At 44.6% G+C, this 18,025-nt stretch overlaps 1 protein-coding gene across 4 annotated transcripts in view; it reads right to left on the bottom strand.

Annotated features, from left to right (window-relative positions):
- CDK15 (cyclin dependent kinase 15) overlaps positions 1–18,025 on the bottom strand; it is an 80,311-nt gene that overhangs the window by 14,097 nt on the left and 48,189 nt on the right. For all 4 annotated transcript variants that reach the window (XR_010410270.1, XM_064586926.1, XM_064586927.1 and 1 more), the window contains 2 exons: positions 7,650–7,698; positions 877–1,016 (listed from right to left, as the gene is read on the bottom strand). Coding sequence is in view for 3 of the 4 variants with exons in the window: in XM_064586926.1 (XP_064442996.1) it covers positions 877–1,016; positions 7,650–7,698 (189 nt within the window). In the remaining variant the exon portion in view is untranslated. The remainder of the gene's footprint in view (positions 1–876; positions 1,017–7,649; positions 7,699–18,025) is intronic.

Genomic DNA, 18,025 nt, shown 5'->3' with positions numbered 1-18,025 from the left:
CTATCCTCATTGTCACCCCACATGCCATCCCAGGGCCCTCTTCCCAGTCCGAGCCCCTACACCTTCCTTATTAGCTTTCTTTTCTCCTGCTTAGGGCTTCTAAAACTTGTTTTCAGTTGCATGGTGACTTTTTCCAAAGAAACCCCACCTAAGGATGGTCCCCCTCAAACAGCCAAGCCATGACCACACTGCCCACATCCTCTGCCTAGCCCTTCCTGGCCACATTCTGAGAAACATGAGGAGAGCTCCAGCCACATGATCCCTCAGCAGATTTCAGATTTGGAGGATGACTTCAGGCCCAGGCAGCAAGGCTGATTTCAGGGTAACTTGTGTTTCCCCGTGGGCGTCGGGCCTGGGAGGACGTGCCCCTCCCCCCAGCGCCCCACCGGGCACTTCCCTCAGCAGCATCAAATTACCAATCAAGACAGGCCCGCCCTCCTCTTGTGACATCTCCATGTTACCTATCATCTTACTCTCTCTCTCTCTCTCTCTCTCTCTCTCTCTCTCTCTCTCGAAGGGGGTTGTTGCAAACTTTGGTTTTGCTTCTCCTGACAGATGCTAGGGAAAACAAACAACTCAGAGGCAACTTTCATCTCATCCAGTTTCTAAGAGTGTCCATGTGAAATGTTTGGATTGTTACAAGGAGGTCTGTGTCACCTCAACCCACCAGTGTTTCTGAGTTTTAGGGACTCTCATAGAAAACTCAGGCAAGATTGGGTCTCCTCATGCTTCTCCCAGGTAAATCGATTCCTAAGCTCATTTCTGGTTGCAAATACTATGATTCCCCAGTACTCGGAGAAAACACTTAGCCCCTGAGACTTACATGTATGCATGTACACACACACACACACACACACACACAGGTCCCTCACTCACCATCGGGGAGCTGGTGCAGCTGAGATGGCAAGGCACTGAAATAGTCATGAACCAGGGCCTCCTGGGCAGAGACGCGGTCTCTAGGAAAGCCTCTCAGCATTTGGGAGGCCAGGTCTTCAGCTTCAGGAACCCTGCCCAACCTGGAAAAATGGAAGAGAAAAATAGTTTCTCCAAAGGCCTCCCTTCTGAAAAATAAAGGGCAGAAGAAGAAAAGTAGAGAGAAGGAGATGGCTAGAAGAGCTTCAAGTAGGATCTTCCTGGGATGAGCCAAGTTGATGGCAAGTGGAAAAATACCATGCCCCCCAACCCACTGGAACTCTTAGCTATCCTCAGTATGCTCTCCTTCAGCCTCCACCTCCCCATGGGCTCCGGGTACCATGTATACATACATAAAGGACCCAGAAATATAATTACAGAAGCAGAAATGTGTAACTAAGGATACTGCCTTGAGGGACAATGCCCACCAAGCAGAAAAGCCCAACTGGATATATGGTCCCAGGGCTGCAAGCGTAGCATCCTGGAGGAGAGGGAGGGAAAGAGGTAATTTTGGAGGGTGAAGCTTGGGTGGAATACACCCTTATTTACAGTGTTTCTGCAGCTCAGCCCCCAGGGCATTACCTAAGAAGCTCTCTTGGTCCCCCCTGAAATGGAGCGTAGAAAGAGAGATAGCTAAGTGCCCAGGTTACAGTAAGGACAAATCCTCAAGTTGACCTGTGTTGAACTGTAAATTTGGAGATGAGCAAATCTATTAGTTGAACAATGACCATGTGCTGGTAGGTGGTTGGCTCGGGAAGACACAGGGAAGACTCTGCCTTCTGGCAGCTTAGTCTAGGGGAGGAGTCGGACACTAACCAAATTATCATAGAGACTCATAAGTACGTGTGCAGAAAAGTCCCAGATATCTGACTCAGAGTGGGAAGAGCTGGTCAGGGAAGGCTTCCCTGAGGAAGAAGCATTTGAGCTGAGTGCTGAGGGCGGGGGAGAGGCAGGTAGTACACCATACAGACCCCGGGGATGAGGGGAGAAGAGCGAGTTTAAGGAGAAGAGGAAAGGCCAGGTGGCTGGCCTGGGACCAAGGGGGAGAGGGGACAGATATGAAGCTGGAAGGGTGGCAGGGGCTGATCCTGCAGGACTTGTGAGTCTTCATTTTCCTATTTACTTACAACGTTTGAAAGTCTCTGCTAATCTAGTGCCAATCATTTAAATACATCTATCTCTAGAGCCCATAGTCGGGTTTACAAGTGGAAAGCCACGAGACACAAAACTGTGCAGGAGGCAATTAACCACAGGACTGATGTCTGACATTCAGAATTAGGTTGCACGGCCACACAAATCCCCAATTAAGCAAAAATAAATGGGCTTATTTAATGTTGAATATACATACCAACCTAAATCGACAAAGAACTGATACCCTTCCCCTTCCCGGGTGCCATGATGCAGTGATGCTGGAAATCCTGGCCCAGAGATGTAAGTGGCCTAAATTTTGCATAAGATTTACCTAAGAAACTTTCAGGTATCTGATTCCCATGACATAAAACTGTTTCTACAAACAGATAACTTTACCCTCAAACTTAGTGGTCATTGCTTCATAGACTTAAGATAGAGGAAAATTTGCAAATCCCCAGTTCTTGCCAATTTCCAGCTAGTTAAAAGGGAACATGGGGTGGAGGCCTACTCATTAGCTTGCGGCCTGAGAAAAGGCCGGAAGGTATTTTCTCCATCCAGGGTGCCCTGCCCAGGCACAGGTTTTCGGGGCCAATGAAAGGGGGGTTTGGAGTGGGGAAGGTGGTATAGATCACTAGGACCTAGTATCAATCTGGAGGGACATTCATGGAAAATCTTGTGAAAAAAATTTTATCTAGTCCACCCTTGCTATAAGGGGTGGGGTGAACCCACTCTATGAAACTGCAGGGGGGCGGTGGGTGGGTGGGTAGGCGCTGATGGTGGTGGCGGGCGGCAATGCATCTGTCAGCTTTCACCTCCACAATCCTACCCCAATCAATGGTTGGTTCTCTCCACACACTCCTCCCCATTGGCCCACAATAATGGAATCATTACAGAATTGCTCTGTAGACAGGGCTTAGGAGCTGCAATCTCATTGGACAAGGAAGACCAGGGGACCTATTTTGAATCTGTGTTAGCATGGCACACATACTCTTTGTATTTAGCCTATGGTTATGTCGGGTGGCTGGGAAAGCCAGGGAGGGCTGATGGAACTTCTCACGGGGGTAGTAGGGACTCACCTAAGAAGAACTGGCCACTCCCACCAGGCAAATGAAAGAAAGGAGAGTAGGCACTGATCAGCAATATGAAGACTTCTTTTTTAGGACTTTCTTTTTCAACTAACCCAACTCTTCCCTCCAGGTTATATCAAGGTTTTTAATGGTGCCAGCATTCTGTTCCAGTCTCATGGCCTCTAGGCTATGACTGCTACCACCCATTTCTCCTGCTCCTTCCTCCCATGCGCCAAGTGCATGTTGGTCTTCCCTGTATAAACCAAGTCTGTGCCCTCCTGAATATGAGCCTTTACTAGCAGCAGTTAGAGTGGGACCACCCAATCTGGCCAAGAGTCCTGATGATCTCTACCTTGTGATTGGCATATTGCACTCTCATTTGGGAGTTGAGATAAGAGCCCCAGGAATACAAACATTGCTTCTTTGGGCACAGATGCTAATTTACTTCCATGTTTGTATTGTTCTGCTTCTCTCTGCCATCTATAATCTTGCTTACTGTCCACTGCCTTTATCGTCACACTTCTATAATTTGCCACCTCCTCTAACTCTTGCTAGGACGGTTCTTCACTGGTTATAACCACTATTTTGGAAATGAAAGTTGGCATGAAAAGTGACATTAACAAAAGTTAATTTGCCACCAGCACCTTTCCACATAGGCTAGATGTTAATAAATATTATATGTTAGAGGGAAACAAACCATAAGAGACTATTAATGGTAGAGAACAAAATGAGGATTAATGGAGGGAAGTGGATGAGAGATGGGGTAACTGGGTGATGTGGATTAAGGAGGGCACTTGTTATGATGAGCACTGGGTGTTGTATGTAAATGATGAACCACTGAATTCTACTCCTGAAAACAATATTACGCTATCTGTTAACTAACTAGAATTTAAATAAAAATTTGAAAAAAAAGACAAAAAAATATTATGTGTTAGGATTGTGATGTTAAAAAGTAAACACACCAGGAGCATCTTGCAGAATTAGGAGAACCCATCCACCCAATTAACGAGAGTCTGTTAATAAAGACCAAAAAATCTTCTTATGAATCGCTCCTTCTAGTAACATTTCTAGAAGCAAAACGTGTTCCATTGCCGACACAATACATATTTATTGTAGAACACTTACAAAATGCAGAGAAAGAAAATTAAAACTATCCAATCACTCTGAGATAAGCCCCTTCACTCAAAGATGATCACTACTGATTTGATGTTCAGTTTTTCTTCTTTAGTTCTTTAAGTGGATATATTTTTTGTTTTACCAAAAAAAGGGAGATCATACTCTACATGTTGTTATAACGTACTTTTTCCACTTGACTATCTTGATCATCTTTCCGGGACTTTGAACAGTCTTCTAGGATATAATTTTAATAGCTGCATAGCATTCTGTTATGTGGGCATACCATAATTTTCATAGCCAGAACTTTATCAGAGTTGTTTCCTTTTTGTTGGGGGTTGCAAGAGGCTACTATTAAAATCATGCTGTGACATCCTCAGTGAGAAATCTATTTTCTGCACCTGCACAATGATTTCCTTAGTATAAATCCTGAGACTAGAAATCCCCGGGTTGAGGGACATACACCATGTTCAAGTTTTTGATTAAGAATACTAGCCAGTTGTACCAATTTCCACTTCCACCAGCAGTCTAGGAGAGTTCCTGTCTCTGTGTCATGGAAAACAAATTTATTCCAGTAGCCCTGAATTGCCACAGACCTCGTGGCTCATAAAAGTTGCAAAAAGAATTAAAATTGTAAATCAATCCTACAGGAAGTGCTGGGTGTGAGGACATCCACATTTAATTTTAGAAGTCCAGAACAGAAACACAAACAATAAGAAAAAATGAAAATCAGGCGCTGTGGTTGTGTGAAGCTCCATCCACTGGCCATCACTCGACACATCTAAAATCTGGTGGGTTCTCCAGGGCTTGAGGCAGTAACCTTGATTTCCCGGCATAGGCTGGCTCTGAGTATAAAATTCTCCACTGCCATTTACCTTTCCAGTGGAAGGGAGTTATCTGCAGCGCAAGGCTGGTCATCATCAGTTCACCTGGGTTCTTTGTTGTTTTCCCCTAGATCCATAGAAAGAGGAAAAAGGGCAGGGATAGAGTGGGCACTAGTTTTTTCCCCAATTTTTCAATTTGTTTTTATTTTGAAGTAATCTTAGGTTTGCGGGAGAATTGCAGGAATTGTCCCGAGAGTTATATGTTTACCATTTTCCCCTAATGTTAGCATTCTACATAACCATAGTCAAATGATCAAAGCTGAGCAATTAATATTGGCACAACACTGTGAACTAAGCTGCAGGCATTATTCAAATATCACTGTGTTTTTTTTTTTTTCCAATAATGACCTTTTTGTTGTTGTTCCAGGAGAGTGGGTACTTTTTTAACGCTGCCAGTTTAAGACGTGGTAAAGCAGGCACCCACAATAAGAAATATATCCAACGCTAGGAAGAAACAGCATCAAAGAAGCTGTCCATTATCTTCCAATCAATCTGACAAGTGAATGTGCACTTACTAGCCCACGTCAATCGGGTCACCATCAAACCCCAGGCATTGCCCTGAGGTGTATTTATGGCCCACGCACGGTTCTTCTGTACCTTGCAGAAATCTTGTGGAAAAGCCAGCGATACCTCAGCTCCTCTTTATCCATCACTCTTGCAACCCGACTCAGTTGACAAAGTCACAGAGACCTGTGTACCAGATGGATCTGGGCTCCACCTTACTTAGCTTGGTGACTGTGGCCAAGTTACTTCACTTCTTAGAGCTTTAGTGTCCACCTCTTGGAACTAGGACTTTGGTTTGTGAGGAATAAATGAAATAATACATTGCAAACATTGCACCAAGCGTTAGTTCAGCGACAAAGTCCTTCTCGGAGCCAAGAATTTTCTCATGGGATCATCTAGACCAGTGCTGTCCAACAGAACTTTCCATGATGATGAAAATATTCTAGTTCTGTCCCCTCCGACGTGTTAGCCATTACTCGCCTGTGGTTATCGGGCCCTTGAAAGGTGCCTCGTGCAACTGAGCAACTAAATTTAAAATTTAATTTTAATTGCTTTAAATAGCCCCGTGTGGCTAGGGGCTACTGGATCAGGCAGCACGTCTGTAGACATCATCCTCGATTCGAAGGTGTGAGCAAAGAGAAGCCAGAAGTCTGAGCTAAGGCACAGGGGTAGCTGGGACAAGGCAGTGGGCGGAGGTCGCGGCTCTTGTGTGTGGCCAGAGAAGCCAGAGGGATACTCAGGGCATCCAAGTCCTGCTCAGCCCAGGAGGAAGGGCTGGTGCGGTGATAGCAGGAGGCTCTGGCACTTTCTTTGGTCCATGCAACAGCATGCAATACCCAATGGCAGCTGCATAGGGTATTGAGGTGGTTTGCAGGTTGGCAGTTACCGTTTATTTTAGGAGCCAACAGTGAAATGGAAGAAAGCCTGAGAGCAGTGCTAAAATCCAGGTATCTCTAGCTGGGGCTAGGGACCCTGACTGGGCTGGCCAGAGAAAGTTTGCACATCTTGCATGAAAGGGGAAACAGCGGTTCTGGGGAACCTATCTCCAAAACATGGGGGGTGGTTTCAGGCAACACAGTGAGCCTGCAGTTAAGAGCAGAGAGCATAGCCCTCCTGAGGAGACCTGTCCCTCCCAACAAGAGGTCCTTGGTAGCCCGCAGCTCTATGATCTGACCTCTCTGTGCTCTGATATTCACTCTACGTGGAGGCTTTTTTTTAAAGCACGTGAACAGTAAGCATGAAAAAATCAAACAAAATTCGGTTGGGTTAAACCCTACCACATTTTCAGGGAAGAACAACATTCAAACGTTCAGTTAGGATCTCTTCCCCTCTCCCCACCTGCAAGGGTGTGTTTTTCTTTGACATTTGAGCTGTTTCCCCTGTCTCTGACGTTTTCCTCACTGCCCTTTTTGCCTCCTCACTGAAGCAAAAAGAACAGAGCCTCGGCTAATTACTCTCAGATCAAATAATACTGGTTATTGTAATTGGTCATTGTCCGAAAACACTGAGTTCTTCTTAGCCCTGAGGTTGCCTGGCGTGGCTTAGTTAGCTAACTATTCCGGGAATGTCTCTATTATCTGTTTTACTTTGTAAAAGAAACTAGGGATTTGTTGAAAGCTGGTAATAAAAGTCTGCCCTGGTCTGAGCCGAGGCTGCGTGGAGAGGGCCTGGGAAAGCATGACCTCCATGAATCAAGCTGCCCCCCCCTCCAATAGCCACTCAATGATGTTATTTGGTTTCTCTGTGTTGAAGAATAATAAACCCACTAGGTTTTCTTGCAGGCCAACACTCCCTCATTCTCAGGGCCTCAGGCATGGTTGAGGGGTACAAAACCATTTTAATGACCAAACTCACTGAAAGTAAAATGGTTCATAGAGAAAAACTGACACACTCACAGGTGGCTGGCTCTCCTGGAGGCATCTTCCTGGGCCCCATGGCCCCCAGAGATCCAGGTGCTCAGGGGCTGCGTGTTCAGTGGACTGAGGTCCAGGGGGCTAAGGCCCTGCTTTTAAGAGAAGCTTTCCAAGGTGGTGCTTACCTGTTCCAGACATTCTGAAGGCTTTGAGGCTTAGGCAGTGGGAACCATTCTGGAAAGCATACACAGACACATTAAAAACCAGAAAACAACCCTAAAATCCTATTGCCAAAATATTATTAAAATTCTACATGTTCTTCTTGGCTTGGGCAAAGAGAGTTCAAGCATCAGGTAGGCAGAGTGAACACTCTGAATTTTCATGATTCTGTGGGAGGTCACTATTATGGGTTGGATTGTGTCCCCCTAAAACTGATACATCAAGGTACCTCAGAATCTGACCTTATATGGAAATAGGTCATTGCAGTTATAATTAGTTAAGATGAGGTCATGGGCGTGTGCCTTAAACCAATATGACTGGTGTCCTCATGGAAAAAGGGAAAATTTGGACACAGAGACAGACACATCTAAGAGAAATGACACAAAAGGTCCCAAGGAGAAGACAAGCAAAGGAGAGAGGCCCAGAACAGAGGCTTCCCTCAGGGCCCTCAGAACTGAAGCACCCCACCAACACCTCAACTTTAGATCTATCTAGCCTCCAGCACTGTGAGACAACAAATTTCTGTGGCGTAAGCCACTCAGGGTGTGTGGTACTTCGTCACGGCAGCCCTCGCGAGCTAATAGTCACAATATTCACTGAAGTCAACACACATTTAACATCCACTGTGGGCAGAACATGTACCAAGCGCTGGGGAGAATACAAAAGAAACCAAGAGAAACCTCCCCACCCTTGCAGAGCCCACAATTCATCTGAGAACAAAGCATGCATGTGTGCATACAACATGCGTGAACAGTCAGGGGATGAGCGACGGGGCTGTGTCAAAGGCTCAAAAGTGGTAAAAAGGAGTGGGACTAATTTTATATGTCACTTGCAGTAAAAATGGAAGGGAATTCTGGCTTGAATAATCCAAAATGGATGATGATAAGATTTGTCATTTTCTTTGGAACACTCTTTACAACGTTTACATGTGAACACATCTGTTTCTATTACTCGTGGTATTGACACTATTTAACCCAAAATAAAACCACCATAAAAAGGGACGATTTCTCATTCATTCAAGAAGTACTGACTGAAAGCTTACTCTATGTGAGGGTGTTAAGAGGAGCTGCAGGGCTATAAGACGATGCTCCTTATCAGATTCCTCTATTTCCTGCTCCAAATCGAGAAAAGAGTATTTTAACTCTCATTTAAAATGATGTTTCTGCTTTATGCTTTTCTTGGGCCTGAAATGTAAGTGTTTTGTTTTTAAAAGATCTCTTCTTCCAGCTCCTATAGGAATGGAATACACCAATGCTGTTTATCCAACAAAGAATTTAATCCTAGTTGGGCAAAAAATGATTTTTATAATACTGGTATATTCATGTCTGTACATGCATTAAAAAAGACCTGGAAGACTATCCGTCTGATAATGATAATGGTTCTGAGGTTTACCCCTTTACTTCTTTTTTCTTAAATCTATTTAAAAAAAAAAAAAAACCACATTATTTTGTAAAAAAAAAAAACCACATTATTTTGTAACTTCGAAAGTAAGTTCAATTAAAAATAGAACTTATAGGGGCGCCTGGGTGGCTCAGTCGTTAAGCGTCTGCCTTCGGCTCAGGTCATGATCCCAGGGTCCTGGGATCGAGCCCCGCATCGGGCTCCCTGCTCCGTGGGAAGCCTGCTTCTCCCTCTCCCACTCCCCCTGCTTGTGTTCCCTCTCTCACTATCTCTCTCTCTGTCAAATAAATAAAGAAAATCTTTAAAAAAAAATAGAACTTATAGTGCCAAGACTTGTAGAGTGAAGGGAGTGATCAAAGAAAGTGATTTCAGCAGAGTTTTCAAGGTCAGGTGTAATCAAATGAGAACCACTGTTGGCGGTTTCATAGTCCCATGTGGGCACAAAGGGGAGAGCTTGTATATACAGTTTCTTTACTCTCTCTTCAGATGATTGTGCCTAAATTCAAATAATCAGTAAAGATAGATGAGAATATCTGGTATCTGTTTAGAATGTTTATTTCTAAGCCACTTTCTGCTGCCTGTTTACAGTTCCTACCTGGCCAAACAAAATTAAAGTATTTCCTCATTCAGTCATAAACCAATTTCCAGTCAACATAATGAAATCCATTTCAGTGCTCTCCCATGTTTTGTTTTTTCCTTCCTAGAGCCCGTTGCTCTGTGTTTTGGGGGCCTTTAGTATTTTAAAACTATTTCCAACTTTAGCGTTGTTCTTGTGGGACATGGATTTGGAACTGGCTGAGTCGGGGCTTGAACACTGCACCTCGGGTTTGCAACGGCGGCTGCAGCTTCGCTGAGACCTCAAGCAAGGTGGTTTAACCATCACCACCTGTTTCCTTAACCCAAGTTGGAGGTCATATTCGCCTCTCAAGGACAAAGTTATTTGTTGAATTTATTGGGATTTGTGAGATAATGAATGTAAAGTGCCTGCCTCTGAGCGCGAAACAAAATAATCCTATTCTTCCTTTCCTTCCTTTGAGAAGTGGTGGGCAATGGACAGCTCATGCGGTTAGGACCCTGGGGCTGGGTTTTGAGCGCGTAGTGTGGCGCTTACCCGCTGTGTAACCTGGGGGTGTTGCTTGACCCCCCCCCCCCCAGAGCCTCAGTGTATCTCATCCCGTCTACAGAAGGCGGATGATTATAGCTCCTGCTCATTGGGCTCTTGTGAGAATCAGGACGGTAAGGGTAACGTTAGTATTTCCTCACCCTTTGCCTCTTTCTGCCTCTTCTCTGGTCTGATGTACCATGTAGTCCTCTCTCCGCTCAGGTGTTTCTGCCCTGTGGCTCTCCTCCAGTGACTTGCAGTTTCATTGCACTGAAATTCTAACGCGCTCTGAGCTCTAGTTCTTACAAGCTCCACCTGATTTCTCCCGAGTCTTCAGTGTGGGCTGGAGGGGTACTTCTTAGCTGCGTGCTATAGTAACACGAACACGGGCCCAGGTTCAAATCTCCCTTCTGCCACTTGTGAGCTCTGAGATTCGGGGGAAATTAACCTCTCTGGTTTAGTAACTCAGAAGTTGCAAATCTGTAAAATGGGAATGCTTTTCTAGTTGCTTGGGAGGATTAGATAAAATGAAGCACTGGGTATATAGTAGGGGCTCAACAAATGTTAGTCTTAATCCTTTTTCTTTTTTTTTTTCCCTCTTGTTTTCATCTCTCACTTTGAAGAGGCAGCATGGTCTAACACAGGGGTTCTCAAGCCAAGGTGCATATTAGCATCACCTGGGAGAGTTTTGAACGGAAAGGAAGTCTTGGCCCCACCCTGCAGAGTCTGAATGGGTGAGCCTGGGGACAGCCCAGCATTCGTCTGTCATTGTGTTGTCATTATTGTTCTTAATAATCGCCAGATATTTCTGGTGTGGTGCCAAATGAGGCAGAAAGTGCTGGTCTAGCAAGGAGGGTAGGGCCGACCACTCATCAGTGACTTCCACACACTTCTCTAGGGCCCATTGCCTCAAGTGAGCTAGTTGTGAAAATTCAACCAATCAACATATATAAAAATTGCAGAACCGAGTGTCTGATACATACTTATGTTTTCCAGGAGGTGAAAGAGGAGGCATGACAGGGGAAAGATCAGTCCTCAGAAATTCTGCCATAAAGGGTGACCTGTAGGAGTTGTCCCAGGAGGCAGTGTAATGACATTGAACTTGGGGCTCCATGTCTTGCCAGACTGTGTCTTCCCCCATCTGGTTTGTAGCTACGTTAGATCAGATGGAGGGATTGATGGGCCCAGGGCAGAGTCAGGAGGCTGTTTGTGCTTGTTTGTGGTCGGCCCTCCCCCTCTCATGCAGATAACCTGATGCCGGATGACCTTGCCTCTCTCCCATTGATTTTTCCCAGTAGTTAAGCTGCAAGCGATCAATGAGAGAATGATCCATAGATAGGCGGTTCACACAGCACCATTTCAAGAGGTGTTTGTTTCTCTGGCTTCAGGAGCCTCAGAAAGAACAGGGCTCTAGGTAGCTTATTTCCCTTCTCTTTCCAAAAATGATGGTGAATCAACAGACCAAATTTTTCTCCATCTCCTCCTTCTGCCTTTCTTTTTAAAAGAGTTCTCATTTGAATTCAAGTGGAATTTGAGGTAGGAATAGTGAAGTAAGCTGCAAAAGGAAACTTAAAAAGCCGAACATAGTAATTTCCGAACTAAATGGAATAAAATTAAAATGAGGGCAGAAGTGTGGCTCCCATACTAAAATAACGCATTTTTTCATAAGTCTTACTTCATAAGTGAAATAAGAAAGCTCATTTACAACAGATCCAAGTCAACAGAGATTTGCTGGTTGATAAAACATCACCAGAACCATCTTGAGTCTTAGCTCAAGGTAAAACATTTTCTGGTTTCTATAGTCTTACCACCATCACCCTAAGGTTATCTTATAATGCAGCCTACTGAACTACACCTCTGGAATTTCCCAAATACAATGCATTCTTGAGATACCATATATTTAAATAGTTGATAATGTTGTTAGCCTTATTTCACTATCTTAGGCAGTAACTTTAAAACTGCACTGCAAAAATTTGTAGCTCTTCTTCTACTCCCCCCCACTTAACCACACTCAACGCCCTCACAGCCGTGGCCTTCCTCAGTCTTTGGCTCAAGGAGTCTAAGCTTGGCTCTTCTGGTGGTTTACCAGGCTGTAGATTCTTTTTGGCTGCCATCATCAGGATGCTGAAAGCCAGTGCTCTCATGAAGTACGCGCCTTGGCGTTTGAATCTGGCACTCCAACTCACGTTTGTAGCTTATCACTTTTCTAACCCTGCCTCAAAACTTCCTGTGGATTCTAAGAAAATATTCCATCCTCTGAAGCCTCTTTCTAAGGTGATGGTCTCTGCAGAGGAAGGGGAAGCCAGGCCTTGCTCCTGGTGGGTGGAGAAGGTGAAGGGAATGGGCATAATCAGAAATCTCTCGCTTGTCTCCTGGGGGCAGGGGGTGGGGGGGTACCATGGTTAACAATCTGTCCACCCCCACAAAGGATGTTTGAACTACAGCTTTTTTTTTTTTTTAAGATTTTATGAAGTAATCTCTTCACCCAACGTGGGGCTCGAACTTACAACCCTGAGATCAAGAGTCACGCGCTCTACAAACTGAACCGGCCAGGTGCCCCGAGCTATAGCTTGATCATGCATTTGATGTGTATGGTGTTTGATGATGCATCAGGTGACAACATTTACCACTTCCCTGTGGTCTCCACAAATATTTAAGGGCTGTCACGTGTGCTCAGCACTGGGCTGACATAGACATGGTATTGCCTGTCCCCCAACGAGCTTATGGCCATATGATATTCATGGTATTATGATTACTATCATCTCCTTGTCTTCTCCAGCCCCTCTGGCTCTTCCTTCTTAGCCTCCAAAGACCCCTTTCCCTCTGCCTGACCCTTCAGGACTGGTGTCCCAGTGTTCTATCCTAGTCTTCTTTTCTTTCTTTCTTTTTAATTATTTATTTATTTGACAGAGAGAGAGAGTGAGCACAAGCAGGGGGAGCAGGAGAGGGAGAAGCAGGCTCCCCACTGAGCAGGGAGCCAGATGTGGGGCTCGATCCCAGAATCCTGGGATCATGACCGGAGCCGAAGGCAGATGCTTAACCGACTGAGCCACCCAGGCGCCCTGATCCCAGTCTTCTTTCTCTTCACAGTCTCCCTTGGGTAACTAAATTCACACGGGAACTTCAAATACCTCTTTAATCAGATTACTTCCAATTTTGTATTTTTACACTGGACACTTATAATCACAGGCTTGTATTTCTGATTGCTTTTTAGATATCTTCATTTGGTGGTCCCATAGATATTGTAATCTCAAAATGTTCCAATCGTATACTCATTACTTTCCCCACAAATCTGTTCCTTCCCCCTTTCTTTTCTGTGCCAGTGAATGGCCCTCCCATTCACCCACTGGAGATCCAACGGTTTCTCTCCCGCACAACTCGAATCCCATCAGTTACAACCTCCCCTTGACTCTACCACCTAGATGCGTTTTAGATCTGTCCCCTCCATTCCTTCTCCATTGCCACTGCTCTAGTTGAGACTTAATATTTGTCTTCTAGAATCTAAATCATGGCCACATTGCTTCTGATCTCCTTGCTGCATACCTGCTGTGCATGGGGCAGATGGACTTGGGTTCGGATACACCGCCAATTTAATTCTACATATAGTATTCCAAGCAATTTTTAAATTTAAATCCTGCCATTTCACTTCCCTGTTAAAAATTTTCCAATGCCGGGACGCCTGGGTGGCTCAGTCGGTTAAGCGGCTGCCTTCGGCCCAGGTCATGATCCCAGGGTCCTGGGATCGAGTCCCACATCGGGCTCCTTGCTCAGCAGGGAACCTGCTTCTCCCTCTCTCTCCCTCTGCTTGTGCTCTGTCAAATAAATAAAATCTTAAAAAAAAAAAAAAAAAATTTTTCCAATGCCTTCTCTTTGCTTATTGGTCAAAGTCCAAATCCTTAGGATGACTACAAAGCATTTCCCAATCTGGTCTCCATCTACCCTTCCAGGTTAATCTCCAGCAATGTACCACCACAAAGCTAACATTCTCGCTTCCTTGAGCAATTTACCTGGTTGGTATAATATCAAGTAAACCTGCTTTCTTGTTCCTTAGTGTCAAGTTCCTTTGTCTGGAATGTCTTCCGCCTCTTGCTCACCTGGAAAAAGCCCACTTAGTCATCTTTGAGACCCAGCTCTGTCTCTCTCAAACAGTCCCTAAATTCCCCAGACAAACTAAGGGGGGCTTTTTTTCTTAGTGTTCCCAGAGGCCCCCAAGGGATGCTGCTATAATAATACTTTCCACGTTGTATTATTTATACTTTTCCCCTCCAGATTGCATTCTTTGAAGGCAGGTATCGATGTCTTATTTATTTTTTAATCTCCTAGTCCCTAACACCTAGCATTCATAAATATTTGTTAAATGAATGAAAAATTGATGCTTGGATACAAAATAAAAGTGAAATAAATTTACTAAACTTTATCCTTGAAAGGTAAAAGAACCTCAGGAGAGCCTACTTGGCGTGTCTTGCTCTATGCCTTACAGAGGTGGGTGGAACAGGGCACTGGCTGTGAAGGTGGGGGAGGGGCCTACAGGTGGAGCCATTTCCATGATATTTGGAATCTTAAGGCTCCTTTTCTTGAATTGGAAAGGAATCTAGTAGGGTTTTACTTTATTTTTAAATTTAATTTTATTTTTTTTAAGGATTTTATTTTTATTTATTTGTCAGAGAGAGAGCACAAAGCAGGGGGAGCAGCAGGCAGAAAGGGAGAAGCAGGCTCCCCGCTGAGCAGGGAGCCTGATGTGGGACTTGATCCCAGGACCCTGCAATCATGACCTGAGCCGAAGGCAGACGCTTAACGACTGAGCCACCCAGGCGTCCCGGGTTTTACTTCAAAAAAGAATTTTTTTTTTTACCTGCTTTCACTCATTTGCAATTTTTCCTAAACCAAACTACTTTAAGATCACCTAGTCCTCCTCAATAAAAACTAATAACTGCCACCAAATAAATTAAAGATGAGAAAACTAAAAATAAATGTAGAAACTAGAAGAAACTATTAATGAAGATCAAAGTAGGCTATGTATCTAAATGAATTGCACTGACTGATTTGGGGGACGGGTTAATAAAGATGTTAATAGTAACTCCCCAGGAGCTTTCTGCAGCCTTGTAGATGTGCAACAGTAATGAGCCCAATCAGGGTTCACACATTAGCTCTGGCAAGCCAGGACTGCCAGGGTCCCAGGATGGGGACTCCCCTTATATTACATTCCAAAAACATGTCCCCAAGCTCACAGACTCTAAAACCAAGTCTAGTTAGAAGGACATAATCATTTGGAAATGAACTTGGAGAGTTCATTTTTAGCTGCTCCCCACTCTAGGGCATTGTTTCATTACCATATCATCATCATATTTGCCCTTCAGTAGCTGGAAAGTAAGGTGGATACAGCTGTGAGCATCACCTTGAAATCCAACCGGTCTAGCTATTCTGGAGCACCCCCTTCCTGGCTAGGTGACCCTAGGCCAGACATAAACCTTCCTGAGCCTCAGTGCTCTCATCTGTAAAGTAGGGATGATAACACTGTCCCTGTCCCATAGGGCTGCTGTGAATCAAAGTAAGATAATGTAGGTAAAGTGCCTAACTCAAGCTAGTGCTCAGTCGACAGTAGTTATTATTATCCAGAAATAAGATGACTAATAACTTACATGTACTTTCTTGGCCAAGTGGGCAGAACAAGGATTATTAGAGACCTAAGATGGTGTGATTAGAAGTAGAATTGCACGTTTTCTAATTCCTGGTCACTGATTTCATTTAATAGATAGGTATTGGCTCACTACTACGGGCCAGTTAGGGGGCAGGTATCAATTACTAGAAACCCTAGAAGTGGTCAAGGTTGCTCTGTAGAGATCTTTAGCTCTCTTGCTACCATACCAGGCTTGGGGTGAAATCAACAAAGATAACGCTGATGTCTTCTGTGATTTAGTAGCTTTTATTGGCCACCCATTATGTAGCATGTAGACACTAAGAGTTCTGCCAGGGAAGAGACCATATCATAGTGGGCAGGCTTCTCACAGCATTTTAAGTGGGGGTGGTGGTGGTGGTGTACAGAATGGAGCCTTCATCAGAAGAGAGAGCCTTAACAGGTGCTCACACTGACTTGGGTAGAAATTGGACAACTGAGGGTCTGCTCTTAGGGACTATGAATTCAGGCAAAGTTTAGGCTCAAGCAAGCTAACAGAAGTCAGTTCTAGCACAGGGAGGTGTGCCTAACAACAAAGAATCAAGAATTCTAAGGGAGCTCAACATTAAATACAGGCGTAACTTCATGGGGTGCAGTTGGTTAAGCGTCCAACTGGTTTGGCTCAGGTCACGATCTCATGGGTGGTGAGATGGAGCTCCTTGCTCAGTGGGGAGTCTGCTTGAAGGTTCTCTCCCTCTGCCCCTCCCCCTGCTCTCTCTTTCTCTCTCAAATAAATAAATAAATCTTAAAAAAAAAAAAAAAAAAACCAGGCATAACTTCAATTCTCACACACCTGCATTGACTCTGAACCCTGGCAAGTCACCAAACCACCGAATGAACTTCCATCCTGGGCAAAACAACGGGCACTAACTCACTGTGTGCACCTACTAGAAGTTAGGCAGCTTGGCAGATAAGGTCCAATGATTTCATTTATTTCTCAGAATCACCCTGCAAAATGAGACCAAGGGATGCAGCATGGCTAATGCAAAGAGAACCAGGTTTGGCCAGGGGTTGACTCCTCTCCCAGCTAGGAAATGCCTCTGGGTGGACCTGAGGGGAAACCTGCTTCCTCCTGCCTGACACCGAAGGCGATAGCAAGAAGCGGCAATTATGTGTGTTCCGTGCCTGGTGCATGGAAACACTTTTAAAATGACAGGATTGCTCCCATTTTGCAGATTAGGGTACTTCCTCAAGTGCCCCAGGTAGTAAAAGGTGGAGCTTCGACTTGCCATTTTGTGAGGTGCTGATGTCCATAATTAAAACCTCTCTTATCCGTAGTTTTCCCTGTTGAGCCCATCGCATTAACTCCCTCGGCTAACAGCTCATGTGACACAGTGGATGCTGATGCAGATCTTACATTTTGTTCACAGCAAACACACAAAGACATGCTCAGAACCCTTTGAGCACAAAGCATGGTAGCTCTTTGCCACCCCAGTAGGGACAAGGATCATTTTAGATTGCAATCATCATCTGTCCCATAGCGGTGTCCAATGAAGTGAAGCTCTCACACTGGATTTCAGGTCAAAAGAAAACATTCTGAGTGTAAGGTGAGATTGCTATAATGTAATGTCTGTATTCCACGCCCGTTATTTCTTGCTTCCACCTGGTGGTCAAGAGTTGAAAAAACAGGCATCCTGAAGATGACTGGGCGTCAGCAGGATCCATTTGCCTATGGTTTCTAGTACATCTGATTCTGGGTCCCCGCAGGGCTTTTAGTGCTGCTTTTCTGCCTTTTGATTTCCACTAAGTTCCTCCAGTGGAAAATCTTTCCATGTGCAGGGTTCTTTCCCGGGGCTGAAAGAACCAGGATAATCCCGGATGCTTCCCTGCAGCTGAGCTCATGTCACAAATCAGGCATGATTTTCAGCAGATATTTCTTTAAAAGTTTGAAGGCCTCTGTGGACTCTATTCCCTTCTCAATGGGAACAAGCATCAAAGAGACAGGAATAAAATGCTTTGCACGCACATCAGGAACTAATTGCCAATTTGGCAAATGCATTGACTAATGTCATGCACTGTTATTTCTAAATCCTCTCCTGTCCTTGACCCCCAGTATCTAGATGTAAACTTGGAACCATTAGTGGAGAAGGATAAAGTCTTCTGGTGCCTCAAATGGAATTGAGAGGGATTTAAACTCAGTGCTTTTGAGTGTAGTGAAATGAACC

The sequence above is a fragment of the Mirounga angustirostris genome, unplaced genomic scaffold (genome assembly GCF_029215605.1).
Source record: "Mirounga angustirostris isolate CCGP_5_RB_7025 unplaced genomic scaffold, mMirAng1.0.hap1 SCAF_3, whole genome shotgun sequence".
NCBI classification, from domain to species: Eukaryota; Metazoa; Chordata; class Mammalia; order Carnivora; family Phocidae; genus Mirounga; species Mirounga angustirostris.
This window is presented reverse-complemented; position numbering and strand designations above follow the sequence as displayed.